At 38.9% G+C, this 12,154-nt stretch overlaps 2 protein-coding genes across 28 annotated transcripts in view; one reads left to right on the forward strand and one right to left on the reverse strand.

Moving 5' to 3' along the window:
• The window catches only part of LOC140685284 (uncharacterized), a 32,418-nt gene extending 25,633 nt beyond the window's left edge, over nt 1-6,785 (reverse strand). For both annotated transcript variants that reach the window (XM_072937223.1, XM_072937229.1), the window contains exons 1-2: nt 4,985-6,785; nt 249-327 (exon numbers count right to left, since the gene is read on the reverse strand). In XM_072937223.1, coding sequence (XP_072793324.1) covers nt 249-327; nt 4,985-5,011 — 106 coding nt within the window. In that variant the 5' untranslated portion in view covers nt 5,012-6,785. The remainder of the gene's footprint in view (nt 1-248; nt 328-4,984) is intronic.
• The window catches only part of DLG2 (discs large MAGUK scaffold protein 2), a 988,777-nt gene that overhangs the window by 224,760 nt on the left and 751,863 nt on the right, over nt 1-12,154 (forward strand). The window lies entirely within an intron of this gene.

A 12,154-nucleotide genomic window follows, 5' to 3' on the forward strand; every position in this document is an offset into this window, starting at 1 on the left:
TATGCATAGAATTGCAATAAATAAAGGAAGTCTGGGGAAAGGCAATCCCCAAGCTAAAAGAAATATAAAGGAGCTGGCAATAGAGAAGGTACTTCCCTGAATAGTTTTAACAAGAGGCTGGACATTCCATTTTGTTGCACCCTGAGGAGATTGACCAAGTCACTTCTGTGAGACAGGGTAAGTACTTTGGTAGCCATTTTCCACTTCAGATCCTCAAAATTTTGTTAAACCAGAGTAGAAATGGGTACCTTTAGGGCATATGATGATGGATGAAATGCCTCCTGTGATGTGTGCTCCTCCTTGATAAGACTCCTGGCAGGTGATTTCCTGGGGAGTTTATAATCAGCACATTAAAATAGATTAGTTATGAAGAACATACAAACAGTGTGGACAACTGCTTTTAGGAATAAGGTTACAGTTAAGCTTTTATGTCACTGTTAGGTAGAGATTACCCACAGGCAGCACAGCAGAAATGAGCCTTCAAGGAGATCTTAATCAAAGAGGTGGCACAAACCTTGTGACTGAATTTGTAGTTAAAATAGTGAGTTGGGAAACTAAAAAGGCCTATATTCTCTGCTGGCAAACTGGCTGGTCAAGACTGGCATGGAAATAAAAGCAAAGACAGCTGAGGGGAATAAATAAGAACTCCACAGGGCTTTGAAGGAGATGAATGTAATGAGTTAAGGGAGAAACTCAAGGGAATGAGTGGCATAATTAAAGCAATAAGAAAAAAAAGTGATACTAGAAGATGCATTTCTCAGACACAGAGGATAAAACATTGGGTCAGAGAAGAGGGTACTGCAGCAGTCAGGAGTTCATATAGAAATTTAACTAAAAATAGGTAAAACAGTGAATTGCAGTAAGTTTAGAAAGTCAGGCAAAATTGAAAAGATCAATTACAAGCTTTCTTTAAAATTATGGAATAATATATCCCAGAATGTTTACATTAAAATTATTTTTATGATTATGTATTGCAGCACTATTCTGAAAAAATATTTGTAATCTGGAGTTCTGATTATCATTATTACACCTATCTACTGAGTTGATAAAAGTTTAGGGGGACATAGAAGAAGAAATTCACTTAATGATGTTTACAAAGGCTAAGGAAGATTGAAAGATATTCAGGAGTAATTTTAGCAAATATGGAGATTCAAATGGAGCTTTGGTTAAATAATCTGAATTGAAACAATATACTGCTATTTTATTCCAAAGATGTGGAAAGATAGGGCTGTTTGTTTTCCCATAAGAACTATGGGCCTATTTTCCTAGTATTCAGCTTTAGAATTATAATAACACAAAAATATGACTTCTAAAGTACCAGCATAGTTTTTCCTTATGGTTCTCAGAATTCTATTAGTTCAGTTCCAGCACAAGAGAAAAGCTGATGAGTAGATGGCATAATGCACCATCTACCAGAGTGGCATAGCTGTATTGTGGTAAGAGAAAATCAGTCAGTGATTTAAGAGGTTACAAGTTGTTTCAATTTTCACTGATTACAAAAAAAAAATAAGTAATAAAAAATAAAACTGGTAAAAACCCCCTGAGAATGGCTTTAATTGTACAGTGCATTTCACATAGAGACGACAACATATGTCAACTCAGCAAGCAGCATTACTGTAAGTGTTCAGTTACCAACTTTTTTTTCTTGTTATGTTTTCCTTAGCCTCTTTTCATCTGTTCCCATTATACTTTTGGCATTTCTCTAACTATGGAACTAGTTTTATCATAGTTACAACTCCTGCTTTCTTTGCCAGAAAGAAAGTGCTGCATATCACCTATGGTTAGGCGGCTGAAGGAAAAAAGGCATCTATTATGAATGATATAAAGGCAATACTAGCCTCAGTTACTTTGACAGTTTCATCTTGTTTTCTTTCTAACAGTATAAGTTACTTTGTTATTTACATCATAACTGAAGAGTGTTTGGTAATTTTTAACAAGGAGTACTTTGTTTTGTTACTTTTTGTAACTTATTGGATGGCTAATCTCTGGACAGAGCGGGCAGTGCAGAGGTTCAAATAACTTTAAGTTGTTGTGTAATACAATTATTAGCTGTGGAATAAAGAAATTATCTTAAACTCTGAGAACTGTATTTTTGAATAGGTTGTGTAAATGAATTATAGAAGGGACAACGTAGTTGGGAAGAGAACAGTAGGAGTAGTAAATTAACAGGAGCAGAGAAAGGAGCAAGTGAATGACAGATGGGTTGCTAGTTACCTGGAGCACTTTTCCAAGTGATGTACTGCAGGGCTTGTCTGAGCTATAACTAAACTAATAACCTGTGCCTAATCACCAAGAGACACAAGCAGGGGTCATCTGAGTTTTCCTGGAATGGTGAACTTCTGTTTACTTCATACTCTAGGAGGGACTTGTTCTGTTTTGATGGATATGAAATAAAACAGGTTTGCTGCTGTTGATCCAGAGAAAGGGGAAGAGGTCACTTGCACAAAACATTCCCATTGCTACTTAATTATCTTTCTGTAGACTGTTATTAAGCCTCTGAATTTTATTTAGAAAAAAATGAATCAAAAATATTACTTAATGCTTCCTCTTATTCTCTGAGTTCATCCTTTCTTGCAGTTCCCACCAACATTTTCCCTTCATTTACAAAACTCATTAACTATAGTTATTCACTCTCTTAACATTATACAGGAAGTAAAAATATAAGGAAATTTGCCCTACTTGGGAGGGCTATGCTCTTGGAAAGGAAGAAAATCAAGGTCACTTCTACTTAAAAACTCTTCTGTAAGAGCTTTATCTATTGTTTCTCCTGCACTTTCACCCAGACTGATTTTAAAGTGGTGTTTGTATTTGGATTTGGTTTGACTTACAAAGAGCTAAGGAAACATAATTACAATGAGATAGCCCTTCACTCCTTACCTCTTCTTTTTCTCTTCCATAAAGAAAAGCAGAGAATTAAGGTAGATATTGTTTCTTCACTTAGATTTGTTGATCTTTTGCTTAGAAAAGAAGAGAGGATTGAAGGGTTTTATTCCCTCCTTACAGAAGAAGCTTAGACAAATATAAAAAAGCAAGGAACAATAGAAAATACGTTTTTATTTTTCATCTTTTTGTATTTACATGGTTCAATAGCTGCTTAGATATCACAGAGATTATAACTGCATAGTTAGATCTTTATTATGAACAGGCAGGTAATTTTGCAGTGTATTTCCTGCTAAGGGCTGACCTTTTAAATTGAATATTCAGAAAGCTTATTCCGGTGATTAATCCTTTTCTTTTTGGTAGCTTCTACAGCCCAGAAGATTTTTTAGGGGGTGGAAATACATTAAGCACTGAAAAACTTCCCCATTATTACTGGGAAACTTTTTTTTCCCTGTTTTTTAAGTATGAAGTAAAATTTTCTTTGTCTAGGATCTTCTGGTGAATTTCTTATAACCAAGCTGTCATTTTTATCTTGCTTTAATGAATTGTCGGAAAGATTTGAAGAAGTTTTTTTAAAGTCTATACATTTGGTCTGTGCCTTACAAGAATAACACACTTTCATCAACCTCTTTTTTTTTTTCATTATATCCATCTCCTGGAAAACTACAAAAGATTAACTAGAAAGCATTTGTGGTGCATAGAACTGTCATAATGCCTCCCATGCTGGTTTTTGGATATGTTGCTTGCATTGTCTCACATTGGTTCTCTTTTTTTTGTGCTCCTGGTATCATACCAAGTGCTGAAGTTAGATAAATGCCCAAAGCAATATTTCTGCAAAATGTTCTGTACTTTGAGCTCTCTGTTTTGGATTGTTAGTAGCTCCCTCCAGTGTCATTCATAAATGTGGAGTTCATCATTGTAGGTCTGGGCTGAAAGAAAACCTTTTCCTTCTGTTTAAAGGAATCCCATCTGTACTCAGAATGGGAAAAGTGTTTTCAGTTTGCAGCTCCAGCCACGGGTATAATTAGCCATCATGTGCTATGGACTGGAAATCTGGTACATTGCATTCAAGAGCTCTAATTATTTACTCGTATCTTCTCCACTTTATTACTACTGGAAAAAGTGATTCTTCCAGATGCCCCTGGGAGAACATGCATGTACAATAAATAATAATATTAAGCCTAGCCTTGACCTGGTCAATATCTTTAAATCTTATGGTCCTCACATAATAATCTGAGAAGAAAGTAATGCCTTAGGATAATGACTATAAGGTAATTAGAAAATTTACTTTTGTATTACTTGACAAAGGAGACAGAAAGTTGAATTTCCATATTACTTACAGAGAAATTACTTATCTCTTTAAAACCACCCGTGCTGTGTAACTATCTATCTTCTGAATACAGGTTAGACAAAATGACATGGAACAAAAGAATAATAAATCAGAACAATAAAATAAAAAGAACTCATTTCTTAAACTCAAGTCCAACAGTTCAGCTGTCATGGACGGAGGTGAATGTGGAACATGAAGGACTGTTAATGTCAAAGGTCTAAAGAATGCATGAAAGAGACAGAAAATGTGCTTCTCGATAAATAAACAATTTTAGCCGTCAAGGAGAAAAAGCTTCAAATCTGGGCAAAATGTCTTCTAATAAGGAAATGTCTTCTAATAAGGAAAGCAAATAAAGAAATTAAATAATTTCTTTCCATTAAAATAATGGAAGGAAAGAAGATAGTTATGGCTGTAAAGGGCAATTGGGAAAGACTAAAGGGCTGCTATAATTGGAGAGAAAGGAAAAGATTCCTCCTTTTTAGTCTAAGTTGATAATACTGTGCGATAATTTTTTTTTCTTACTCACCTGAAGCTGTGTTAATGTTAGAAAGCATAATAACTTAGTGGAACAAGTCCTTTTGAAATGAGAATCCAACAACAACATGTAGCAACCTTTCCCTGGCTGTCATGGCAGCATTTGAAGGTAGTGTTCTGGGTACTTCAGAACACAGGTTAAAGTAAGAATGTTATTGTGACTGTCAGTAGAAGGCCAGTCAGAGAAGACTGATTTAAGTTTGATTCAAGAAGAGTATGGAAAGTAGCACTTTATTTTACCTTAGAAACAACAGATGGACTCTTCATTTGCCTGCTAGTGCTGATTTTATTGGAGGAGGACTAGTGTCCTTGTAGTGGCCCTTTTATGTGCTGCTGCTGCACAGGTCACCTTTCAGAAGATCTGCTGGGGTATTCCGAGCTCAGGACTGGGGCCAGCTCAGAGCATATGCAAGCCCAATGGAGAATGAAGCTGTCTCCCTCTTTCAGACAGTATTAAAACCATCAGGTTGGTTCGTATTGTTTCCACCCTTCCAGGTAGACCTGCCAGCACAAATGCACCCATGTGACATTGCCTTCACTTCCAGTGGTGACTTTGTAGAAAAAGTTTTGCCAATTGCTTTGGCTACCAGAATCTTTGCTGAGCACACTGGCCACAGTAGTCTTTTGAAGATACACTTTTTGAGACTTTTTATTGTGCCCACAATTTGACTTTTACCTGTCAGTGTGATTCTTTGTATCAAGGAACCTAGAGAAAAATAACTACTGTGGTGATGGGGTTTGTGGGAGCATATAGCTGCTGATTTTACACTCTTCGTCTGTTGTTTTTTGTTCATGAGGGAGTACTTCTCAGTATAGCTCCAACTGGTTTCAAAGGATGAATTTCATGCAAATGCGTAGTCAGTATCCAAACCCTCATAGTAAATCAGAATATTTTCTTCAGTCGTTGAATCTTGAGTCCACATGATTTATTTATCTGAGACTGCAAGGTTTCAGCTTTCTAAAGGACTTTCTATTTTGTCTGTGCTCCATAAAATGCTTCCACAGGTTCATTTAACACGAAGTAAAAGCATGTCCTTCAGGGGTTGACAAGGCTTCAAAGAAAAAACCTTTTTGTTAATTGATAGCTCTGTTTCATCATTAAGCCATGCTTCAATGTGTGTGTCAAGAACTTGTTGATGAGAAGCAGGGTCAAAGGCAGAGAAGCAGGAAAGAAAAGCCTGTGGAAGGTCTGTATATTAAGCAATGAGTTCAGGAACCAAAGACAAACAGTAGGGAGTGTTGGCTAAATCAGGTAGGATGAACTCTTTTGTCACCACTTCAGCTGTAATGAACTAGTAGTTGTTGGTCTTTTTCCTCTGATAAAAGTCAAAATTGGATGAATTACCTGACATTGGTCTACAGGTAAAACAGCTCCTTCCCAGATTCTACTGGGAGCTTCTTTTTTTCTGGTCTCTTCAGAAGGCTATGTAAGAAGTTGTCTGCTTCTTTTGTTGTCTGAAGATCACGTGTCCTAAGGCTTTTCATGACTCCATGCATCAGAAATCTCTCAGATTACTACTAGCTAATATTTTACCTCTGTCATAAGTCTCTGGGCATTCAAATGAGACCCATTCAGGATAAACTCTTCTGCAGAGTCCTGATTGCTGTTTGATACAACAAGTAGCCATGAACACTTGTAGAAAAGTATTCGCCTTCATCACTCTCACAGCTGATACACATCATCCAAGTGTCAGGGCATACTGGTAGGGCTTTAACAGCTCTAGCTATGGTGCTGAACTGGGGAGGGGAGGAAGTTCAGTATGTTACATTGTGATGTAATTTTTCCATTTAAAAATGTCTGAGTTTTTTAGAAGCTGTTTCTGTGAAAAGATAGAGCAGGACCATGCCAGAGAGACTGGTATTGTGCATTTAGATAAAAGTGCCAAAATGATGCTGAGCAAACAAACTTGATTTTGATAATTTATCATCTTAGTCCTTAAAGTTTGGAACTTGCAGCAACTGAAACAGGACTACTTGCCTCTGCTGAATTTCTCTGTACAACTTGGCATTGCTGCAAAGACTTGGCACTGAGGCACTTCAGATCTGGTCTCAGTGGTAGATTGATGTGGAGAAGAATCTTAGAACTTTGTATCTGTGTAGTGTCATAATCTTATACTTGTGAATGTTTTTCATACACTTACTCCTGGGGATTTTTGGTTTTTAATGATTAATGTGGCTCTGGATCAGGGTCAGAATCTTAATCTTGAACTTTCCACCTGTTTTTAAGTAAAATTCAGACTTTGGTCTAAACTGTGTCCTGTGTCTCTGACTTGTTACAGAAGAGACAGAAAATGCTGTAGTTCATCCAAGTGTCTGGAGTTGTTTTGTTTGGTCTGCATTCTTGTGAGACCCAGAATCTTCTCTAAATTTTCTCTTGCTGTTGCCACACTGCTTTCTCTCTTTCTTTACATTTCTCTCTGTCTGCAGCACAAGTTCATAATATACAGTGTGATTCCTTGATGCATATATCAATCTTTTCTGCCTTTCTGTTCCTGTCAGAATGGCACTTTCCTGGATCCTCGTGGGTCACTGATTATGCCCCAGATCCTCTTTAATGCCAACCATATAGGTAGGAATGGTTTGCAGGGATTTTTCTAGAGAGGTGAGGATAAATGGCTCTCAAGGGTCTCTAACAGGATGGAGAATAAGATGAGTTTCAAGACTTTGTTGTCACAGTGATGTGATTTAAAACTTTGTGTTCTTCATAAATAAACCCAGGAATTTCCTTACTCTTTCAAGGACAGAGAGGACTCTGTTTCATCACTGATATGCGGCTCTGTGATTCACTCTGGGATCTTTGTGTGCTTTAACATACAACTGGGCACCAAGAGAAAATTCTGGGAGTGAATGTTTTCATGTATGCTGAAATATACATCAGGGAATATTTCCTTTTTTGCTATACACATGATTATAGCAGATGCTCAGAGGTTAGTATGCTAATAAACAAATAATTTGCTGGCCCTGACTCAGCCTACCACAACATGGGTTGCATTCATGCAGCAAAGATCTCTCACCAGCCTGAGACAAAGAGACATCTGCAGTTGTGTCCAGACAGCCTAAGCTGGAAGTGGTCTGTGATCCATACTAACACTCAGATCATGCCTGGACTGTGACCGGTTCTGTGTTTGCCAGAACCAAGTGGGTCATTTAATATTTTATCAGTATACATGTACTTGTATGGACATGAGCTCCATTTAAATTCCTGATACAAGCATAGCCTAAATAAAATAGTTTAGATCTGGAAATTGTGAGTCATTCTCATATAGCCATTCCCTGCACAAGTGTTCTTCCCTTTTTCACAAGTTTTAAACAACCATATCTATCCCCCAAACAGGAGATGTTACCCTGTACCCATGCTGCAGAAACCACAGGTCTCATATTTGTGCTACTATCTGTGATCCACCAGTAGGAATATATGTGGTTTGAAATCACTTTTTATTTTTGATTCTTTTAGTACAAGTCAATGGCTAAATCTTTGCACCTTAAGAGAGGAATATGGGCCACTAATTCTCTGGAGTCCAATCTTTGTTGTTTTGTGTATGTTTTCCCTTTCTGTGTTGCTGTTTCCACCAGACTGATGGATAATAAAGGATGGGAACAAGGTTTAAATGGAAAGGAGTCTCCAAGAGACATCCAAATTTGCATATGGATTTATTCTCAGATCCAGACAAAGTTGTACTTCTCTGGATCATTTTTAATACATCATGGTTTAATTCTAGTGGGCAGCTGAGCCCCACAGTGGTTTGGTCTTCCTCTTCCAGTTGAATAAGGGAAAGAATCAGAAGGGTAAAAGTGAGTGAGCTCGTGGGTGGCAGTAAAGACAATTTAATAGGGAAAGCAAAAGACGTTTTTTAAGCAAAATAGAACAAAGAATGTATTCACCACTTACCATGGGCAAGCAGGTGTAGAGCCACCTCCAGGAGAGCAGGGCTCTATCATGTGTGATGCTGACTGGGGGAGACAAACACCATCACTTTGAATATCTCCTACTTTCTTCTTCCTGGAGCTTCCATTGCTGATCATTGCCATAGGGTCTGAAATCCCTATGGTCAGTTGGGGTCAACTGTCCCAGCTCTGTCCCCTTCCAACTCCTTGTGGACCCCCACGCCCCTTTCTGGTAGGGTGGGGTAAGAAACAGAAAAGCCCTCAGCTCTGTGTGAGCACTGCTCAGAAGTAACAAACCCATCCCTGTGTTATCAATGCTGTTTCCTGCACAAATCCAAAACACAACCCCACACAAACTACTATGAAGAAATTTATCTCTATGCTATTCTAAACCAGTACAAGTATGCAGATGTCGAATTTTTTACCAGAGTAGCAACACCCCTAATAGATTGTAATAGCCTATGTCTATTTACCTTTGATTTGAATTTTTATTTTTCTTTAATAATTAAAATTAGGATCACATTTAATTTTTAAATGGATAACCTAAGATATTGAAAGAACCTTTTGTGCATTACAATAGTAGCTATCTCAGAGTAATTTCCTAAACATGGAATCTAAGTGTTTTTCAAGCAGGAATCAATAAAGGTTTAAGAAGAAAATCCTTTCCCTCTCAGCAGAAGGGATTGAAATTTTCCCTGAAGAGCTCTTTCAGTCAGCTCTTTCAGAGATGAGCCCCGTTGGTTAGAGCATGGTGCTTATAACACCCAGGCTGTGTGTTCAATTCCCTGTATGGGCCATTCACTGAAGAGTTGAACTCGATGATCCTTCCAACTCAGGGTGGGTCCCTTCCAACTCAGAATATTCAGTGATTCTGTGGAAACACAAAGTGAGTGTCCTGTTACCACCTTTTGTTGTTGTGTGGATATCACTGTACCTTACTTGGAGCTGCGTTGGGAGTCAAGGGGAGAGTCAGTGTTCAGAGTGACAGGTTTTCAATTTCTGGTAAGAAAATCAATATTAGAGACTTTGTCAACCAGCCACTAATGTGAATGTAAAAGATAGTTTGCCTTTAATGTTTTGAATGTTAAGTGTGGCAGAAAGCTGGTTTGACTCAATAAACAGTAGCTGACATGAAAAATGGATCTTCCTCCTAGAGGAAAGCTGTGACTTGTGCAGTGCTTTTCAGATGGCTGAAGGCTTTCTTGGCCAAATTTCCTGCTTCTGTAAAAGGCAGAAGTGTCACTGAAATAGATGGAACAGCTTCATTTCAAATCAGTAAGCAGGATCTCTCCTACACAGTATCTTCCTTCTTCTGGTTGCTGGGAATAGTCATTCTCCCTGTTTGGTAAAGGGACATAGCCTAGCTGACTGAGCTGGCTATTGTATTGGCAGTGGAAAAGGGGAAAGGTCTTACATGCAATGTATGCTTTTCAGGGAGTTGTCAGCCACTGAAAGTAATGTGATGGCCATTAAATGCTTGATTTTACAAATCATTTTGGGCAGATGAATTCCTGTTGAAGTCAGTGAATTGAGACCAACAATAATGATTTTTTTTATGTGCAGGCTTTCCTATCTAAAATCCTCTGGCACCTACTGAAACTGTCTTATACTAAATGCTATACAATATAATGCATAACAAACACACTAAAAAATCACATCAGTAATGTTTAAGTTTGGAAGATGGTAATGGAGAACTGAATCCTTAAATACAGAAATTAAGGAACTGCTGGTGGGCAGGACAGATATTTGGGTGTGAGATTGGTTTTCTTCCCGTGTTGGAAGTAGGCAGTCAGAATCAGTATATGTTGAAATCTGGAGGCTGAACAGTCAAGGATGGTGAATGAGAATTTTTCTGGGGGTGGCAGTGATGCAGTGGCATTCAGAGGAAATGTTACCATGGTATTCACAGACTGATGTGAGCATATAGGAGATATAGAAGAAGAAAAGCTCTGAAACCAGTGCCAGGATATGGATAGAAAAAGCAGGAGGATGCTGAAATCTCTCATTATCTGAAAGTGGCATTCTGCCTTTGTATGTTAGCACTTTTCTTTTCCTTCATGGCAGTTTTTCTGTAACCCGGTCTTTGACAGTGGCACTCAACCATTTGCAATTCATTTTAGTTATGTCTTCAATAAAAAATGTTGCTCAAAATTATGTCCTTTTAATGTGAACTGCAATAACCAACTTTTAGTCATTTAGTTCATTTCTCTAGGTCAGGAGATTCAGGTGCTGTATTGCATCAAGATTTGGTTGTATGTGCACCCCAATGCAGTTCTGAATGACGATGCTGCACTAGGATATTGCATCTTGCAGGATGATAATGATCCTGTAGGATAAATCATCAGCATGTTGTACAATACAACAACAGGAGTGCTGCCACCAGGATGGGCAAACAGTCACAGCACAGAGATTTGCACAGGAGGATGTGCAAAATGAGACATCCTGCTGGCCAAAGAGGGACACTTGAAGTTCACACAAGGCAGCAACTGGGCACCATTCTGTGACCATTTGCACAGGTGAAGGCTACTTATGCCACCTGCCTCTCCATGCAGAAGGATGGACCTTCCTCTGAGAGCAAAGGCTGCAGCTCTGTGTGAAGGGTCTGCACCATCCACCCCCGTGGTGGCCGATGCCTCCACCCAGATGGAGCTGCTGAAGAGACAGGATGCAGCAGCAGTCTCAACTGCAGGAAGTGCCTGGACCTTTCTCCTGTGGCACAAACAGGCAGCAGACCTGCTCAGGTGGAGGAGCTACTCCTGGACCGCCACTGAAAAGGTCAGGAGCCATCTAAGAGAATTAAGAAGGATTGCAGAGCACTGGGACTGGTGGTAAAGGTTTCTAAAGCACAATATAAAGCTCAACATGCCTCATCAACGTGTGCTCAGAGCCCATAAGGCCAACTGTACCCTGGGCTACATCAGAAGAAGTATGACCAGCAGGTTGAGGGAGGTGATTCTCCCCCTCTACTCTGGTCCTATGAGACCCCACCTGGAGTGTTCCACCCTGGAGCCCTGACATAAGAAAGATATGAACCTGTTGGAGCAAATCTTGAGGAGGCCATGAAGATGATCAGAGGACTGGATTACCTCTTCTATGAAGACAGGCTGAGAAAGTTTGGTTTGTTCAACCTGGAGAAGAAGAGACTCCAGGGTGATCTTAGAGCACCTTCCATTACCTAAAGGTGCTACAACAGAGGTAGAGAGGAACTTTTCAAAAGAATGTATAGTGATAGCACAAGGGATAATGGACTTAAACTGAAAGACAGTAGGTTTAGATTAGATATAAGGAAGAAATTCTTTACTGTGAGAGTGGTGAGGAAAAACTGTGCATGCCCCATCCCTGGAAGCATTCAAGGCCAGACTGGATGGGGCTGTGAGAATCCCTGTCTGTGGTGGGGGATTTGAACTACATGATCTTTAAGGTCCTTCCCAATTAATACATTCTACTATTCTGTTTTTCCAGTGAGATACACATCTGATACCTCCTGCTCAATCTGCTTCTGTAGGAGTTACAGGTGAAAATGTG

This window comes from Taeniopygia guttata, chromosome 1 (assembly GCF_048771995.1).
Source record: "Taeniopygia guttata chromosome 1, bTaeGut7.mat, whole genome shotgun sequence".
Taxonomy (NCBI): domain Eukaryota; kingdom Metazoa; phylum Chordata; class Aves; order Passeriformes; family Estrildidae; genus Taeniopygia; species Taeniopygia guttata.